We start from the raw sequence: 20,854 nt of genomic DNA, 5'->3' as shown, positions 1-20,854 counted from the left end.
TCTCTCTGTCACTCTCCCTCCCTCCCTTCCTCCCTCCTCCCCTCCCTCCCTCCTCCTTCCACTCTGAAATCAATAAAAACATTTTAAAAAGAACTGGTGGCTTTACACTTTGTATTCTAATCAAATAGTTTCATTAATCTCCTTTGAGATCCACAAAGCCTTTCTAAGTATTGTTTGTGAATTCTAATGCATCTAAAGATTGTAATAGAAAAACTGCATACCAAATCGCGCATATTGTATTTTGTTGTTACTTGATGCTGTCAATGTGTAGAGAATAGGTTTGATCATAGGATCGAAATAAATTGCTCTTGATTCAGGGCTGGAATTTTTTTTTTTTTTTAAAAAACCTCCTTTCTCTGTATGAAAATACATGTTTATATATTCTGGTATATAATGTATACAGTACTGTTGACTGGTTTAGATCTGACTTTTCTCCATGGTAACATCGAGATTTGAAAAAGTACTGTATGTCTGGCATTCTGGGTTCTTGGAAAGATTTACTTTGTATCTTAAATGTTTAAGAGGAGGAGTGTGTTCATTTGGCTTTCTTGGGAGGCTTTGGTTGTTATTGTGATTATAAATTTAAGGCTGGGAAAAAGAGTTTTACCACTGAAATCTCAGCCAAGTTAGTATTGGGCAGGAAGTCAACTCTCCTGCCTTCAATTACTTACCCTGCATTTCTCTTCCCCAGTGATTCTACACCAGTGTTTTATACTACTATAAAATTTTATTCTTTGACTCAGAATTCTCACTTCACCTTTGGAGGTGTAATTAATGCCATTGAGTCAGATTCAATCACCTTTCACTCAGTGAACATTGGTGGTCTTTAAAGAAATCATAGACATTCCTTTTTAAGACTACATTTTGTAGACATTGCTGCAAGCTGATGCAGGGCCACATGGACTGGTCACTAACTTTTAATCACGTTCAATGTTTTGGTAGAAATAATTTCTCAAAAACATCACCGTATTATTGCTAATATCTCCACAGCAAAAGTAAGTCTTTGTCTGCTTTACAAGATGCTTTGAATACATGAAAAGCAAATCCTTAAATGAAACATAGTCAGTGCTGTTTGGAGATTACTGCGGGTTGGTTGTAAGTAGACTACAGAATCTTGAAAAAAGGATGATTCTGATCTTGTGAGGATATTTGCTTGTAGATGTGATCACAGCAGGGAGAAGGCTCCTAACCTTATGCATTTCCTTTTAGATGTGGGATTCCTTAACAGGTTGGAGTTAAAAACCTATTGAACAAGGATCTAAGTGCCTCTTTTTTATCTAAAATCCTTCTATGTATATACAGGCAGTTCTTTAAAGGAGACAAGTTTACACAATTCATGGTAACATGAGTGGTCTACCTGTTATACCTGTATTATGCTGCTTAGGTTGAGTAGGTCACAAACTCTCAACTATCATGTCCATCTCGGTCTCACCTTAGAGGTCTCTATATCCCTGTCCTTGACCCCTTTGGACTCTTCAAGCTCTTAGTTTTTATCTTTAGCACAGATCCCCCCTTCCTCTCCCCAGTTATCTTCTGTCCATTTTCCAACAGAAGCTTTCGTTCCTCTGGGTCTCTACCTCCTATTTTCTCTAACCCAGTATCCTTTCTTCCTGACACTATCCACTCTGTAAAGTATCTTGTTCTGAAAGAATCTCAATCAAATACAACTACTTGGAATATCAGCTGATTACTTGCTCTGTACCATAATTTTCATGTCTTGGTTTCTTCCTCTCTGCTTCCTCTATTCTATTCATTATCTTGATTCTAAGTAAGCTCTTTGTTAACATCCGAACTGTAGACTAAAATTAAACACAAAATTGAGAGATAAGAGGAGGGGCTTAGGAAGGGACTTGAAGTTGGAAGATATTTTCCTATTTCCCCTAATAAGTTTAACATGTGATTTCACCGGTTGATTGAATTGTAACCCGTCTATTGAAAATTCTATTTCTAGGAATAGATTTTTCTTTCACTAATATCAGTTATTAGAAAAAAATGTGGCATTAAATAATGTTATGAGTAGTAGCTGCATAGTCACATCATGAACATGGAAATATATTCAAGCATTTCTGTACATGTATACATTCTCTGACAGAGTCATAAACGCATCCTTTGCAGATGAAGTAGCATCAGAAGCGTTTTTGACATGTTCGGTTCTCTAGTATGCCTCTGCATTCTGGTTGTACCTTCAGATGAGGCCTGAAGTGACTGAAGTGACAAGTGAAAGGGAGCTAAGCTATGCTATTTTATGTCGGGACAGTACTAGGAAGTTATGCTCAAAGTCATTCTTTAGATAACTTTGTTTTTGGCTGACTGACAATGCTATTGGTGTAATTAATCTTATCTTGAATGGTTTATTAAAATGTTACTTCTCATAAGTAGTTTCCTTTGTTTATTTTCTCAATCTGCTGAAATACCTAGTTGAAAGAATTAGTGGCTGGGGAAGGATACTTTTATGTCATTGATCTCCTATGACACATTCCTACCTCCATTTGTGCACTTGATTCAACATTTCTTTACCTTTATAATATCTGTGGACCTTTTTTATTTTCTCAACATTGGCCAAATAATTGCTAGATTCTACTTCACCTCTTAAAATATGTGTTGTTTTCATGTTCCCTAATTGATAATATTGAACATTTGGCTTCTCCATGTGAATTAACTATTACAACCAGCAGTCATTAACCCAACATTTGTGATTGTTTTGCAAGCAATTTTGCTGTAAGTGCCCTGCAAGCTTGAAAAGGTAGTCCTATTGTCTTTGGGTGTCCTTGAAAAAACCTACAATAATTTGTTTTATTGAAGGGTTGGTAGACCTCGCTTGTATTTATAGGATTCAGGAATGCAAATATGTTAACATTTATGTAGGATAGAATTCCAGAAGTGTAATTGCTGGATGAAAAGGCAAGTGTATTAAAACTTTGATAAATAAAACCAGATTGCTCTCCAAAAAAGAAAGCGACAATTGCTCTCCTATTGTCACCCCACCTATGGTCAACACTGGATAATATTAATCCTTTTACGTTTTGCAAGTGATATAGACAAAACCCCTCACTTTTGTTGCAATTTGCTTTTACTTAAGTAGCAAGGATGACAGATTTTTCTTAAGATTATTGGGGCGTTAATTAGGACAATTTGTTTTTTTTACTAATTATTTGCCAGGATGGCCTTGTCAGCTCCACATGGTAATAATGTCTTTTATTTTATCTATTTTTAGAGATTCGAAAGTTCCAAAATCTCAGCTATGCTTGAGGTGAGAAGGCTGGAAAGCTGTCTTACTGCACAGCAGATACCAGACTTCAAACGCTATCTCATACTGCTACTGCTTTTCATCTATTATTCAAACCTTATTTGTCAGCTTCTCACCTCTCATATTTGAAATTAAAAATTCCCAGGTTCCACTAAATGGTAAACATATATGTACTCTCTAGAGCAAGGAACTTTGAGAAGAGAAAGTTTTATTGTGAGTCAGGATTCAGCACTGACTTGCCTAGAAGTTGACACTTTCAAAGGCGACAGGAAGCCTCACTAAACCTGTGGTTCAAGCCTAGAATGCTTCCTTTATGAGAAAAAGGGCAAAGGGCCCTGACAACAAGGTTCCTGACATCACTCAATGCCATCGTAACGATTTTCTTGTGTTTGTGTGAGTGGCTTGTTAGCTGTGGACCTGGCCAAACTGTTTGTTTCAGTGGTGCGTGGAGTGAGAATTAATTAATGTGTTCATAGCAGTAATTATCTATTGATGGAAATAATGATATCTAGTTTATTTTATAAATAAAGAAAATGGCAGAAAGAGCCATAATTCTTTACTTTTAAGACTATAATTTAGTTGATTATCATTTCCTTGAAGTGTATTTCAAAGTCTTACAAAAATTTTAGAATTGTTGACCTTCTTAAAATGTAGCCGAGTGCATTTAACTTTCCATTGCCAATCGGATATAAAACTTTAAATTCAAAGCCTCAAAGCAGATCTTTGCCCTTCCTCTGGGAGGCTGGGTTGGTTGTGGAATTCCATTTTACATGGCTCAGCATTTAGCAGAACTCTTTTCATAAATGAGACATGATCCATTACCCATCTTGCTTGAGTTGAAATTAGCCAGAATGTGTCTGATATGGGTGAAGTAGAGCCCACCAGGAATCCCTCCACGAGAAACAAAACAAAACAAAGCAATGTTTAAATGTGAGCCTGGGTGGATTCCAATTTTACCAAAATGTAAATATGGTTTTAGTTGGGAATTTTATTTTTCAGTACATTTACTTTCAATTACTTTGTTCAATGGCTTTCTCTAGATTGTGTATCTAACACTAAGCAAAAAAAAAAGAGAGAGAGAGATTTTACTGGAATAGATAAAAGGATAAAAAAATAGGAAAAGACACTTGGGTAAATACACTAATGATCTTTGGAGAAGCACTTAGTTTCTTATTCTGGGATTAATGTGAGGGCTGCTGCAAAAATTGCCCTACCAAAATTGCTTTTAATTTATTGTGATGTTTTAAAGCTAGGAAAGGCACCTGTTCATACACGTTTCGGGGGGAGAATAGGTGAATTTTAAAGGTTGTCAAGCAAGAGTGACAGGACAGTGTTATGATCATCCAAATTCTCAGCCTGGTCTACCTATTTAAATAAAATTATTTGCTGACATTACTAGTTAATCAGTGAGGCTTTTACTGCTCTGTTAAAGATCCTCTCCTGTCTGTGGCATCTGGCCTGAGAGACTGCCACGTGATGTGGTTCGAAGTTCACTACAGTTTATCCTCAGAGGATGAGGCACTGCCATTTCATGACCTGGGTAATGGTTAATAGTTAAGAGCACACTGTGCCTGAATTCAGGTCCTGGCTCTGATACTTGCTTGTTCTGTGAACCTGGTGAGATACTTTTCATGAATAGTGCCTTTTCTATTTTAATATACCACTTTTCATCTGTGGAATCATTTCTATGGCTGTTTGGCATGTAATCAACTCATCAACTGCATAAGGAGGTTAGATGAAGTCACATACATAGTATCAGGGCTTACGAGGTCTCACAGGCTTATTTTGGGACTTCAGCTCGTGCCAGAGGCCTGAAAGGTAGTTACAGAGACTTGGATTGCTTACACCTGTCTTTTGGGTCCTTTCCCATGATGGACATATGCTTACATGTATTTCATACAGAGAATTGCTAGCTTTTTCTTTCTCTTTTTTTTTTAAATATTTACTTTCCTGATTCCCACAACTACTCTTCATTTTATTTTAGTGATAGAAAGAGCTCTGGACTTGTGACCTATAGAAGAAGAAAATAAATAACTGAGTTGTTGGTTTGTAACCTTGGGAATGCCCTAGGTAAAATTCGAAACTGTACATGGAGCGTGAGGAGAGACCTAAGAAAGAGGCAGACCACTCGGGTTGGTAGGTGGCATTTTTAACAAGCAAGGGAACTTACTTATGATGCCTGCCATAGGTGGTCACAAGATGGGTAGATCCTCATACCTGCTTGCCAGCATCCTAAAAGTTTATATAGAGTCCTTAACAGGGTTCAGTCATGAATACCATTCAGATGGTCTCAATAACACATTTCTCTCTGAAGGCTGTTTCAGTGGGTGGAACTTCTATTCCAAGGACATGGGAGGGGGTCCAATTACCTGAGTCCAATCAGGTCTTGGGTCAACCAGTGGTCATGTCCTCTCATTGACCTCCTCCAACATGAGTGAATAATGTATTCCTGTGTTCCTACACACTATGTATGTAAATATTTGCATGCATGGATGCCATGTATATGCTGGGACACAATGTTAAAAATATTGCCCTTTTGTGGTCTTAAAAGTGTGAAGCCCAGATGAGCGGACCTTAAAAGTGTCTTTAGCTCCCTCATATTCTCACTTTTTACTTATCCCTCTCTCCAGCCAGACAATCTGATTTCGTTTCAGGCATATTATTGTCATTCAGAGGCTATTTCAGCTTCCTGGCTGTGGCTATTGCTTCTCATGTTGATATATAGGAAAGAAAATTGAGTAATATAGAGGTGCTGCAGAAACCAAAGATCCTTGGCTGTAAGCTTTTTAACCAGACTGTGCACTACCCATAACTTTCAGAATACTTAGTATCCCAGTGATCTAAGTCAGGGGGTGGTGAGCTGTGGCCCACAGGCCAACGCCAGCCTGCCACCTGTTTTGGTCAATAAAAGTTTTATTTGAATACAGCCATACGCCGTTGTTAGGTATTGTCTGTGGCTCTTTTCTTGCTACAATGACTGTTAGGTAGTTGCAACAGAAATGGTATGGCCTACAAAACCTAAAATATTATTAACTGGCTTTCTGCTGATAAAGTTTGCTGACCTCTGATCTAAAGGAAGGTGTTTTCCTAACTGAAAGCATATCTGATGTGGGTGTTCAGGGAATCCTGATTATGGTAATATGGTAATATTGCCTTTATGGAAATTCTATTTAGTTTTTCTGGGTATGTTAAATGGAAGCCATAAGTTTCTTTCTCATTTAGGCTTTAGTGGTTTAATGTGTGCATAGGGTTTCACTTGTATAGCATATACTAGTTATACAGAATCCACTGTAAAGAATGGAGCATGAAAAGAAGGGTGCTTTAAAATCAAACTTGTTGAGTGTTAGGGTCTTTACAAGTATTATCACTAATCCTCATGCCACTGTACTGTGTCTATTATTACCTTGATTTTCCTGGGGAGGAAATAGAAGCTCAAAGCAGCAAAATAGCAAAGCTATGTATGTACTTAGTCATCACTCTGTGCTGCGTCTACAAACACTGTCTTCTACCATCTAAGTATTTCCTTAGGTCTTATTAATTGAAATAATTGAAATTTAGGAGATTTTAATCTTGTTTCTCAGCAAAGATAAAGGGGAGTGAAATTGGACTTACTCCATTCTGGTTAATTCAGTCCCATGAAAGAAAGACTGGTCTGTCAGTTGGAGTATAGTATAGCATTTGCTTTGAATCATACACAATTTCAATAGAAGTCTTACAAGCGAAATAATCTTGGATTATATCTATTAAATATATACTCTTGGCTGGAAATGGAATTCTTTGGATGAACAGTTAGATAATTTGTGGGTGTGTTTGAAATGAGTTCTTCTCTCATCATTAAGAGTCCTTTGTATCATTAAATGACAGGTTTAGATTTCCACAAATGTGTTTCAATTCCTTTCCTTTATGAAGAAACTAGGCTCACATAATATTTTCACATACTAATTAACTACAAGCAGGGCAAAAGGACTTTTTCTGGATCTGACATGATTATCTTTTAAGGAATTCTTATTCATAAATTTTCTTCAGTTGTTCCACTTTGGTATTGAACCAGAGCAATGTATTATGACCAGTGACTCATACCATGCCCTCAAAGGCATTAGTCCTTTGCATCTACTTGGGATATTTCTTCCTTTTTTAATTTTAATACTTAAATTGAGAAAAAGTGTTACCCATCCTTAGAGCAGATATAAACTACACAAACATTGATCACAATATGACAGTTTTTATTTTGTACTTACAGTGTTCTCAGAAGTTTGGAGTTGAAAGGAAAAAGAAATTATATATACATACACACTAAGATATCCCAGAAGATTTCATAGGAAATATGAATTTTACTTAAAAGCATCAATTTTTACACTTTTTCCAGTAGTCTATTTTTCTGGGCATAGACTATAATGAACTCAGATTATAAATGGAATTACATTTAAGATATTCAGTAATAAATTTCTTTTTGTTCTTTTGAACTGTAATAGTGGTGTTTTTTTTCTTTTGATTTTTTTTTTTTTTTTTTTTTTTTTTTTTTTTTGTATGTGTGTGTGAAATGTGTTGGCTTCTTTGTAATGAGTTTTGGGGATTATACCAGTAAACTTATATTATGATTTAGGATTAGCATAGATAAAGCTGACCTTTTCAAAGTTAGTTTAATTCAGTATGCATGTGGCCTGATATGACATGTATTAATCTTTCTTTGTGTCCTTAATAGAGAAAATATTTTTTCCAAAGCTGATGATCACTAAGTGAGCAAGTTTGTGTATCCCATCTTAATTCACAGTTGTAGAATTTAATTTGACCATTTCTGAGGGTCATAAAGCAGCTGTGCTGTTATTTTTGCCAACCCATTCTGTCCAGAGTCTTTCAAAACTATATTCCAAGAAATTAAAAAATAAAAAGAAATATTGTCTGTATCTTTAGTTGATCAAAGTGTGTTCTTTACAGATAGTATAGAACTGTGAAAGATAATTCTGTCTAGTTCTTGCTGTTATACTCAATCAGAAAGTTAAGACTGGTCAGATGAGAACGAGGAAGATCCTAGTATAATGGATTTAAAATAAATCTCCTTCATAAAATGTTCAGAGCTGTCCAGGGCCCTGTTGACTTTTTATTTTTTTTCCAGTTCAACTCTGTTCTCAATCAACCTGACCCTGCATTTTATTGAGAAGCTTGACTTAAGAAAGGATTTGAGTTTCGCATCCATTATGCTGTGATTCCACAGAAAGGGTCTCTATTTTCACACTCTCTCACAGAGCCACCACCAGCTGTTTAAGCAGTCAAGAGTCTCTGGAAAGGCTAGATGTTTAAGCCATATAATTTTTGTGTTAGGGATAGTGTATTTGGGGGGTGGGGGTGTGTGTGCCTAGTATTTCAGTGAGCGTTTAGGAATGGAAAGAAATTCTGGCAAGTCCAAATTAGCTTGATTTTTATTTTTAGGTAAGTAGCTTGCAAAGCCCTGTAAATGGCTTGCTCTAGTGGAAGCCAACAGAGGGATTAGCAAGCTGTGAAATGGCTATTCAGCAGTAATTATCCTCTAAGAGTCCAGGAACTTGTCACCATTTCCCTGACAAGAATTTCAGGTACTTGCTATGGTCTTATCACCATTAGCAAATACAACAACTGATGCTTCCTTGCTCAGTTTTCATCCTCTCTGCCTAACTAAATTTCTCGAACATCATTTCAGTATTGTCTTCTTTTGTTCTTCCATTTAGCTCAGTGAAACTGTAAAATTCACGACTTATGTTTCTATTCATGAATTAGAGCCCTTCTAAGGTATTTCTCTTAAATAGATTATAATACTACACATAAAGTTGTCTTGAACTCAGTAACATGTATATAGAAGATTATGTATTTCTTATAAAAGACTTTATATCTAAGCTTTCTAGTGGGCCTTAAATGGTGAACAGGGATTGTGTATAATGAAATCAGCTCAAGATATAGTATGTCATATCTATTGTAAGGTTGAATAAAATTCTCTACCTCCACATCCCTCCCCCCATTCCTCTTTAAACTGTATATGACTGCTAGAATTATTATTATTACTTTTATTATAATTATTTTTAAAATATGCCTTGGATTATGTCATCTAGTGCATTGCATTAATACAATGTACAAATTAGTATAAAATACAAAAAAGATTTAAAAAAACCTTTTACAAAAGATTTATTGAGATGCTCTATATGTGGTGTACGGATATATGGTACCTCTTAGATTATAATTTATTTTAAATTAAAAGTGTTAACAGTGAAGTCAAGTGGACCAGGAGCTACTTCCAAGACTCTTGACTGATAGGCAGTGATGCGCAGCAAACTGTAGGGGTTGACCCACTTTTTTTGCACAGCTAATCCTAGGTATGGCTTTTCAGAACCTGGAGTCTAAAATTAACAGTGGCTATGAAGGACAGCAATTAAGGCCATTTGTCTTTCAAATGAGCCAATGTAGGTTCCACTGGTAGTTTAAATTTACATACAGAGGGCACTCACCATTATAAAGGGCATGTGTTGCTAAGCTATAAGTCATTTTGGGGTTGATAGCAAATTATATTTTGAGAAAAAAAAAAGCAAAACTTTTCCTTGCTATGTAAAGATGCATTTCCTAGCAACTTCTCTTCATTGATTGATTTTAAATTAAAAATACATCATTTATTTATGAGAGCATTTTATAGCAAGGCTATTTTAAGCATATTTAAAGGAGAGTATTAAGCTTTCAAGCTGCTGAAGTTTAGTTGTTTTAAAGGGTTGATGTAGTTATATGATGTAGTTATATGAGTGAATCAAGGATACCCACATGCATACAGGCAGGCCTCGGGTGACGTGGGAGATCCGTTCCTAATGGGATTTTCCCCGTAAGTGTGAACCCACCTACACAAGCACCCACGTCATTCACATGGAGCACATACACAGCAGTAATGAAGTGACATAACAACTCCTGACCTTTACTTGTGGTAAATAAATAATAAAAAAACATAAAGCACGTCTGTACATACATCGAGATGATGGAACCTTTTTTTTTTTTTAATGAATACTGTAAATGGGAGATGGCGACAGAACCACTAAAGGACGAGTGCAACGTAACTGGAGGAGGCCTGTATTCTGCTTTGAAAAAGGTCCTTGGGGCTAAATGCCTTCTGGATGTCTCCCATCTTGCCTTCTTTGCTTGTGAAGCTGGCTTGTTTCTCTCATTAGTAAGGGACGTAACTTTTTTCATAAGCAAATGACAAACTTTTGATGAGGAAAATGAATTCCTTGTTTGCTGAGAATTTATATGACTGCAGTTTACCACCCCTTTGCCTGCTGGTTGGTCACAGAATTCATTGAGTTTCTTCATAAAGATTCCCCTTGGAAACTAAACAAATAAGCTACTTGAAAGGAGACAGGTGATTGGTTTCCCTCATTAAACCCGCTGCTGGAGTTTCATTAGTACTAATCCATTTTCTTTCATGATTAGACATATAGGCCAGTTCTTATTTTCATGATTTGAATAAACAAAATATGTTGAGTTGTATGTGCCTGTATATATGTGGGCTGAAAAGCAAATGTAATTAATCTCTCTGTCATAAAATTATTCCCAGAAAATAAAGCCAGGAAAAGTGACTCATGTAAAGGGGAAAAGCTACCTCCATTTAAAAAAGCTGTTATTAAATGAAGCGGAAGTGGTGGGTGTGATTATTGGCAATATGTTGGGTTTCATGCTTCAGTTTTCCCCCTCGTATTGTCACAATTGTGTATAAAAGTAATCTAAATAAAATACTGAAGCATTTTAGACTCTATAAAGCTTTAATTGTTTCATTTGCTATTATACATGATACCAAAAAACGTGGGTATTGTTGAGTCCGAGCTCTAGACTCGTGAAAAACGAAGAATGAAGTCATGGACAAAAACGATTAATGGAACCAAACTTTCTTGGGAGAAGCCAGTCCTGGAAAAGGTGCAGCTGGGGTCCCAGGAGCAGGCCAGTGTCCAGAGCTTCCTTTCCATGTTGCAGTCGGGAGTAGTTTAGTGTCCAAGCTAATTAAAGTCCAACAGTCCGTGTGTGGAGGCCCTCATGGCCATAAGCCACATGGGCACAGGGATGCGCTCCCCCTCCACCCTACCCTGGAACCAACGAAAGTCAGGAACCCATTGCTTGTAGGGGAGGAGAGAGAGAGAGAGAGAGCAAGAGGAAGTATGTGCCTTTTAATTTAGAGGGTGGGTAGTCTTGCTAGCTCCTAATTGGTCTTTACAAAGAATTTTGCCTTAGCAATATCCTTTTGATTGGTTTATAGACCTTACTGCCTTGTGATTGGTTATCTGCAGGCTGCCTGTCTTAGCAATACCCATACATTTTAAAGTTCCTGCCTCTGGCTTGCATCCCCTTCCTTTCCGCTCAGTGGGGTGCCTTAGTAACTCCATCTAGCTGGGTTCCCAGCTTTACTTCCTTTCCCATGGTCCCACCCCTAACGTACCTAGCTTCCTTCTGCCTCCTCATAAGTAGATTTCAACTTATTCTTTCAAATCAAGGGACTTGATAAGACTTAAGTACTAACTTCACCTTTTTGAACTTGCATTATGGAGAAAGACTGTGTTTATTCTTTTTCGGTTCCCCGTTACATCCACTAAAGTTGTTAAAAACTGTTTAGATTCTGTGTGGTTTATAAATTTCAGGTAAGACTCCCTATATGTGTATCTAACACTATACGTGTATCGCATATTATTTTTAGTATTTTGAAACCTGTGCCTCAGCCTTCCTTTTGAGGTTCCAACTGGAGCTACTGATAGAAATTTTAATTTATGTGAAAATGTAACAGGAATAGTGATAAGCAGGAGAGAGTTCCATTTATTATTAAAATTATAGTACTACATTACGTATTTCAGTATGTTCCCTTCTCCAGCATGTTCTTCATTTTTAGCATACCTGTTTAGAATGTAGCAATCTAAGCATCCTTCTTTTCCCGTTTCAGGTGGCTGTACTTTTGATGATGGTCCTGGGGCCTGTGATTACCACCAGGATCTGTATGATGACTTTGAATGGGTACATGTTAGTGCTCAAGAACCTCATTATCTGCCACCTGACATGCCTCAAGGTGAGAATCATTCTGTTTTACCCAGTGTTGGGGGAATGGCTTTGGAATATGTAGCATCTTCTTATTGTCGGTATAACACAATAGTTTAATTGTTACAAAACACTACTATGGTCAAGCGACTTGACCACATCTAAGAGCCTTAACATATTCTTTGTTTTTCCCTCAGTAACTTCCTTAATCCTATTGCTCTTCATGAGCTCACTATGTCTTTGTTATCTCTGACTTTGGAAAAATATTCTTTTCTTCTTAGTCCTATATAAGAAAAAGTCAAATGGAAATGAAACCAAGAAATAAGATAAAAAAAAGTAAAATGAAGAAAAAACAAAGTTCTTTAATAAACAATCTAAAATGTGAGATCAGCTCACTTGGTACTTGTACAGGTCTGATCCAATTAGACGGAAGGAAGGACCTTTACTTCCTGGTGGGGAGATTGATTTTCTCGTTGTCCCTGGTCATGCGCATGCCAGTGGCTCTGAGGAAAGGCAGCCTGGAGACCAAATTGTCAAATAGAGAAGGTCTTTTCTGAGTGAAATGTAAAAAAGAGGGCTGAGCCTTGTTCATTCTTTACCCTGTTCTTGTTAAATCCTTAGGTTATTGGTTTTGTGAAATTAAATATTTGGTTATTGCTTAAACCAGTTTGAGTTGTGTTTTCTTTTAACTAACTTAGGACATAAATATATACATATCACTTTATACATGATCAGACTAATATTTGTGACTCCGATTCTACATATTAATTTGGAATTAATGCCAAACCCAGTGTATATATGTTTAACAACATTTATAGTAAAAATTGAAAATGCAAATGGGAATTTTAAAATACTGTACTAAAGAGAATAAACTGTTTCCTTCCCATATTTAGAAAGAAACAAATGTGGTATAATGATACACTATATACAATCATCCTATATAATAAAAAGCCCAGCGACCGAATGGTAGAAGACCAGAATGACCGGTCGACCATTCCATATGATGTGCACTGACCACCAAGGGGCAGACACTTAACGCAGGAGCTGACCCCTGGTGGTCAGTGTGTTCCCTCTGTGGCGTGCCGCTCAGCCAGAAGCTGGGCTCATGGCTGGCGAGTGTAGCTGTGGTGGCGGGAGCCTCTCCCGCCTCCATGGCAGTGCTAAGTAGCAGTGAGCCGAGCGGTAAGGAACAGCAAGCAGGCAGGCAGTAAGGAGCGAGGGGTCCCAAACTGTGAGAGGAATGTCCGACTGCCGGCTTAGGCCTGATCCCCTAAGCTGGCTGGTGGACATCCCCCAAGGGGTCCTGCACTGCGAGAGGGCCCAGGCCAGGCTGAGGGACCCGGGGCATGAATTTTGTGCACCAAGCCTCTAGTCCTAGCTAATAAAAGGGTAATATGCAAATTAACCATCACTCTGCCACAAAGATGGTGGTGCCCATAGCCACAAGTTGGTGGTGCCCAGTCCTCTCAGCCCCACCGGAGTCCCCCAGTCCCAGGGGGTCGGCCGCTGAGAGCGAGCAGCGTGAGCAGCCTGGCGGAATGCTTGCTTCGTTGCCATGGCGACGAGGCAATTGTTCTGTGCCGGGTCGTGGATGGGCCTCTGGGCAGTGGTTGCCGAGCAGCCAGGCCCCTCAGAGAGCTACTGGTGCATGGATTCGTGCGCAGGGCTACTAGTGTGTATATAATATACTGTGGAGGAGGAACAAACTTCCCTCCACCCTCAAGGTTTTTCTGGCTAGGTTAGCCAGAGAAAATAACCAAATTTAATACATAGATGTGTAAGGGGAACCCCACATACACGGGAGAGTCAGAGACCCCACCTGCAGGAGAGGTTCAGAAATAGAAAGGGAACAAAGGTACATAAGACATCCTGAGCCAGGGATGAGGTAAGGTGCCTTGGGGCCTCAAAGGGCCACTGCCTGATGAGAAGAGCGGGTGCTTAGTAAATAGAAATCTGTCCTGCCCTATAGGAAGATGAAAAGAGGTTATCTCTGGTAATCTCTTATTATGGGCAAGTTCTTCTGGGTAGTTAAGGGAGGGGCAGACTTTTCCCTGGAGCCTGCTGCTCAAGTTGCCTTTGGCTCAAAACAGTCTGCATACCACAGAGGCACCTCTTGGGGTGACGCGTCCTGGACTCCCACAACTAAATATAACAATATTTAACAATGTAATATGGTAGCATACTATATAACACATAATCATCAATTGTGATATATAATCATACATAATTGATGGGCTATTACTAATATTTCAGTTTTAAAATACATTGGTATTATTTTTACTGTGAATCCTTTAAAATACTTTAATCTTTATGAATTTTCTAAATTCAAAAAAGCCTTTCTAAACGTAGTGTGAATTTCAGACATGACATTTTTAGACATAGCCGATGGAAATGTCATTTCTGGTGACTGAACTTGCTAAATAATATGATATGAAAAAAACAAAAATTGGAAGCATCAACAATAAACAATAATACACCACAAGTACACAAAGAAAATAAAACCGAATGTTACGTACATTTCCATGGTTTTAAATGAATATAGTAAATATATCCTTTGGAACGTTTTTTAACTGGTTCACCTATGATGTTTCTTTGAGAGTAGGGTAAAGTAAATCTGCTTTCTGTTCCAAATTGTCACTTTCCTTGGCTGAGTAGGCAAATGGGTATTTGTGAAGCTGAACTGATCCATAATTTTCTTGCAAGAGGAATAAATTGGTACTAGCTGGCTGACACCCTTGGCTTCTTAGTTTGACCCTTATGTGTCAGCAGACTCATTTACTTTTGTGCCTAGGTTTGTATTTTTCCTTCAAAGGTACATAACCTTATTTTCCTGGTACATGTTAATTAAAGAAACTCCTGTTAATATGTCACCTGAGTTTTCTCTGTGGTATATTTAGACCAATTTTTTTTTTTTTAAATCTAAAAAAGGGGTGGGCTGGGATACACACATTCTCACTGTTTATCATCAGAGAACAATCAGAAATATGTTGATTTATGGAAATGTTACCATTGTTAATTACCACTGAAGATGGATAATGAATAGGTGAAGAGATACTGCTCAGATGACCTTGTTGGCTAACCTTTGATGAACAGCTTAATAGGTGGTTACAGTACAGAATGATATGCACAGAAAGTGAAAGTGTTTGAAATTCAGGCACATCTTCCAATTAGTAGGACATTAAGTCATTAATCATGCAGAGGAGGAAGAAAGGTCACGGCCACTTTATTTTTGCCAAATGTAACTTGTGTTTAGTCTTCGGAGAAGGTGAAAGAGAGCATCTATTCTTACATTCTTCGTTTACTGGTCTCTTTTTACAATATATACCGTTTTTCCCCCCTATTTTCCTTTAAAATGCTCACTGAACATTATCTGTTCATAAGATGGAAAAAAGGAGACATTTATATTTATCATTAAAATTTAATGAACAGTCCATTTATTTTCAAATAAATTGCCAGGCATGTTTCCTTTTTACATTTACTTAAAAACAAAACAAAACACACACACACCTCAAATATTTGGCAATTCTAAAGTAAGAAGTCTGGATTCTGATGCAAACTGGTATTGAACTATCTCCATAAAATACATGGGCATTTTTAATTGGCTTCATTTTATTGACCTTTTTGGACTGGAAAAATATAGAAGGGAAGAAAGGCAGTGTCAATAAATAGATTAGAATTAAAGGTGATTGAAGATGGGTAAAAGGGTAGAGCAAAGAAGAAAATTTTGTTCTCCCTTGAAGGCATAATGCCATCAATGTTTGCTTACAATGATTTTTCAGCAGTTTCTTCCCCCACACTACCTTTGTCAGGTGACTGAGAGAGTGGCTGAAAGGCCTGCTATAAACATTTCTAAAAATGTTCTTTTAGCCTGGCCAGCATGCTCAGTGGTTGAGTATTGACCTATGAACTAGGAGGTCATGGTTCCATTCTCCGTCAGGGCCTGCCCAGGTTGCTGACTTGATCCCCAGTGTGGGGCTTGCAGGAGACAGCCAATCAATAATTCTCTCTCATCATTGATGTTTCTATTTCTCTCTCTCCCTCTCTGAAATCAATAAAAAAAAAAATATTAAAGTTTTTTTGTTTTTTTTTATTGATTTCAGAGAGGAAGGGAGAGGGAGTGAGAGATGGAAACATCAATGATGAGAGAGAATCATTGATTGGCTGCCTCCTGCATGTTCCATACTGGGGATTGAGCCTGCAACCCAAGCATGTGCCCTGACTGGGAACCGAACCATGACCTCCTAGTTCATCGGTCAGCACTCAACCACAGAGCCACACCGTCTGGGTGAAATCTCAGAGGTTTTGAATGTTTAGTTATCTTTCCACTTATCCACACATCAAACTCTTACCCATTCTTACTGTGTCTAGTCAGGTTTCATCTGCTTTGGGAACATTTTCCTGACTGGCTTCAAATTCATATATTTCTTCTATCTTCATATCCAAATATGCTCCTAGTGTTCTTTGTACTTATTTCAGTGCAACTGTTATAGTATCGTTATTTACATCCTTCTCTCCACTAAGCTGTAATGTCCTCATGAACGTAAACTATACTTTTCATCTTTGATTTCCCAAGACACTATTTCATTTTGCTCAGGCAAAAATGTCAACTTACATAATGTGGTTTAAAATAATTTGGTCAGGTGGTAAACCAAACAGGTTTTTCAATTGTTAGAAAATTAAGAAAAAATTTCCCCACTTCCCAAGTATTATGTTCAGTTCAATATAAGTTTTAATAGAAGACCTTCCCATAATTATTAATATTTGGCTTTTGCCATAAAATTGTTTTACATATTTATTTTGGATATAATTTTAAATATTATTAATACTACCAAGAAGTAGTTCCCTTTATGATCTCTTTGTCTCCTTGAAAGTCTGGCATATAAAAGAATAAAGCCACAAGGAATGAGATGTATGGAACTAGGTATTATTTTTTCATCTCAAATACACCTGTGTCCATGACTTTGTCAGGCATTCTTTTATTATGAAGCGAATTCATTTGACCATTTTGCTATATGTTCTGTCTTATATCTGAGAGTAGAGACCATGATTGACATCTCAGTACATTTATCTTTTACTGTAATTTTAATTGCTTTTTCTTTTTAGCAGGTTTCTGTAAAATGACTAATTGAATTTTAGTTGAGAGTCTCTAGAGTACCTGTTGGCAGTATTTAAAGTTATGGCTGTATTGTATCCCACTTTCATGCCCATGCATTTCACTGAAAATAATATAAGTCAACATATAGAGTTTCTTCTGTAAAATGCACATATACAGAATATGTATGGTAAAATACAAAAGCCCTCTGCCATTAAATTAATCCGAAGATTGAAGTAAGGAATCATTCATCCTCTGACATAAAACAGTGAGGTGTGACTCAATAGTTTAAGGCCCTACTGGATCCCAATTCTGCCCTTTGTCAAGTCCCTAAACTAAAATGTAGAGAGCAAATGACATTACAAAGAGAAAGATGAGAAATGAACAATGCTGATAAGAAATGCATCTTTTTATAAAAACTAGAGGCCTGGTTCATGGATTTGTGCACCAGTGGGGTCCCTCAGCCTGGCCTGCCCCCTCTCGCAATCCAGGACCCCTCGGGGGATGTAGGACTGCTGGTTTCAGCTCAATCCAGGGGAATCCCCCAGCCATGTAGTAGTGCGGGAAGTGGCAGGCAGCTGGGGAGGAGCTTGAGCCTGGGCTGGGCCCCAGGGTGCCTGCCTCCTCTCAGTAGCTCTGCCACAGAGGCGGGAGAGGCTCGCGCTGCTGCTGCTGCTGCGGTGATGCTCACCAGCCATGACCCTGGCTTCTGGCACCCCTGGGTCAGCTGAGCAGCGCTTCTGCTGTGGGAGCGCACTGACCACCAGGGGGCAGCTCCTGCGTTGAGCGTCTGCCCCCTAACGGTCAGTGCGCGTCATAGTGACCAGTCAAGCAGTCGACCAGTCAACCTGCAGTCACTTAGGGTTTTTTATATATAGATGTTGCTTTTAGAACTGTGTATTTTATTTTTAATTTTTATCTCAGAATTATTAGCCAGGTTGCTAAAATAAGGCTTGCTTCTTCAAATGTATTTGGAAAGACTAAATGTGTTTGTGTATTCAGTGGGGAACATGCACATTTCACATGATTTTTGTGCCTGGCTTTCTTCTCATAGTGTGATGTAATGAAAATCAAATAAAATGTTGGTGTTTACAATTTGATTCACATGATAACATTTTTTAGATAACAATTTCAGCTATGTTTTCTATATAATAATACTAGTGCCTTCACTTTATGAGAGAAGACTTAGTCTTCATGTAGTAAACAATATTATGTGTGCAGTGTATCACATTTTAATACCTCTGAGGATTAATTTCAAGGGAGCTTTTTTGGTAACTTACTATTTTTTTTACCTATAGTCAATCTCTCTGGGAATGTTAATCACTCATTACAATGAGGGGATTACTTCGTGTAATATTTTCACTCTATTATAGACAGTCCAAGGCCTGTGTTTCTACAAGGCCATAATTGCCAAAATCTTACGTATTTGGACTAATAGAATTATTTGACAACCAATCTACAGAGGCACACGTAGCAGAGGGTGTTGGAATAAAGTTATGTGCATATAGTGTTGGTAAAGAGATATTGATTTGCAATATTATGGCTCCTTCTCTTTGTATTAGAGGACAGAGCTAATCAGGCCACAATGTTGTTTCATTTTCTTTTCGTCATCTAGATACTGTTGTCTGTTAAAATAGCCAAAGATGGTGAATCTGTGCGGTTGTCCTAAGGAGAGATGGGTGGCCGTGGGGAGAAGGGAAGGGAGACAAGCAGGAGAGAGGGGGAAGTGTTCATTAACGCAGCTGGAAAACCTGGAAGTATTGGAGACAGGTGTTAGATCTAAGATGGTGACAGAGCCAGGAAATCTCAGTTGAAAACTGGAAGACTATGTATCATTCAGTGATTTTCAGATTTTATTCTTTTAAACAACATAATGCATATTTTTTGGAAAGCCAAATTGCCCAGTAAAATCCTATACCTTAGAAAATTAGTGAAATTTTTGAGATGAGTAGAGTGAATCTGTCTAATAACAAAATAACACTTGCTCCAGAACCATCCTGCTTTATAATTACCGTTTAGCTGACAAATATCCTTGACTTGATGATGGACATTTAAAGTCACTATACCGTCAGCTATGTATTACATTTGATTCACAGTGATCTTTCTATTTTGTATAAAACGCTCCTTCTTTTCAAAATGTAAAAGCTTTAAATGACTGTTTCTTGAGTGTCACAAGAATTGGACTCTCAGACTTGCTGTTGTTTGGAATTTCTGCTGCCCTTCGGGGCTTCCTCCAGGGTATTTTCACCCCCTAGGGCCGATGCTTTGTCCTTCCTTTGATTTACCTGTCTGCTGTTTTTAGTTATTTGATGAACACTTGCTGCATGTCTGTCTAAGCAAACCTTTAGAAACACATATATTATCTGGTGTCTCATTAAAGCATGCATGGTTAAAGAAAAATCCATGGACTGAAGGACTCAGACTAAAGATTAGGGTTTGAAAATAGTTTTAAGACTTTGTTTGCAATGGGGTATTTTAGGCCTGGAATTATGGGCTTATTTCAATGTGTTCTTCCAAACCATGTTATCATGCGTCTGTTGGTGCTTTTGTCCTCAGCACAGAGAAGATAGTTTACCACATCTGAGTTGCTTATTAAACGCAGTGGGAGTTGGAGGCAGTGTGGGGTCAGAGAGTGAAAGGTGAGCCGCTTCAGGAAGGCTGGGTTTTAATGTAAGGGCTATTACCCTTGTTGGACATAAATGCAGCATGAAGAATGTCTAAATTACAATGGACAGAAATGGCCTGCTGAGACAGGAGTATTTTCCTGATATTTCTGGTACATAATGTATCTCAGTAGATATGTCCTAAAAAAATCTTAAGGGGCAAAGACAGCCTACTATTAAACAAAGAAAAAAAATAGTATTGTGTCAGTGCTAGAGAACTTCTAGCTTGCTAAATGAATTAGGGATAAGCATGCAGACTTCATTTCAAAGCCTATGTAGTCACCTTTAACATGTCCCTTCAAATCAATGCACAGTCTAAAGAAACAAAATTGCTTGTCCTTGTGCGGAGTGTGAGGGAAAGGACAGTTATGACCTTACACTTTTCCTCTCCAAAAATAAACTTGCCTCATGACGGCTAAATAACTCTCTTAGACACTTGTATTTTAAAAGCTTATTATCTTTTAAATACAAAAGACTGCCAGGAAAAGTATATACAAAAAAGCAATGAAAGGCAAGTGATTGCATTAGGGATTATTTAAAAATATGGGATGTAGCCCTAGCTAGGTGACTCAGTTGTTGGGAGTATTGTTTCATACAACAAAAGGTTGCAGGTTCAATTCCTGGTTGCACGGGTTGATTTGTCAAATCACATCCCATATAATAAAAGCCTAATATGCAAATCGACCAAACAGCAAAATGACCAGTGGAACGACTGGTTGCTATGATGTGCACTGACCACCAGGGGTAGACGCTCAATGCAGGAGCTGCCCCCAGCTCGCATGCCCCAGGCCAGCCAAGGTTGGTGCCCGCTTGGGCCCCCCCAGCACCCTC

At 38.0% G+C, this 20,854-nt stretch overlaps 1 protein-coding gene across 3 annotated transcripts in view; it reads left to right on the top strand.

The window, feature by feature from the left end:
• The window catches only part of PTPRK (protein tyrosine phosphatase receptor type K), a 479,445-nt gene that overhangs the window by 110,749 nt on the left and 347,842 nt on the right, over positions 1-20,854 (top strand). For all 3 annotated transcript variants that reach the window (XM_079780718.1, XM_079780717.1, XM_079780719.1), the window contains exon 2: positions 12,177-12,299. In XM_079780718.1, the coding sequence (XP_079636844.1) occupies positions 12,177-12,299 (123 nt within the window). The remainder of the gene's footprint in view (positions 1-12,176; positions 12,300-20,854) is intronic.

This window comes from Cnephaeus nilssonii, assembly GCF_951640355.1.
Source record: "Cnephaeus nilssonii genome assembly, chromosome: 9".
Lineage (NCBI taxonomy): Eukaryota > Metazoa > Chordata > Mammalia > Chiroptera > Vespertilionidae > Cnephaeus > Cnephaeus nilssonii.
The sequence above is the reverse complement of the archived record's forward strand: the minus strand, read 5'-3'. Positions and strand labels throughout refer to the sequence as shown.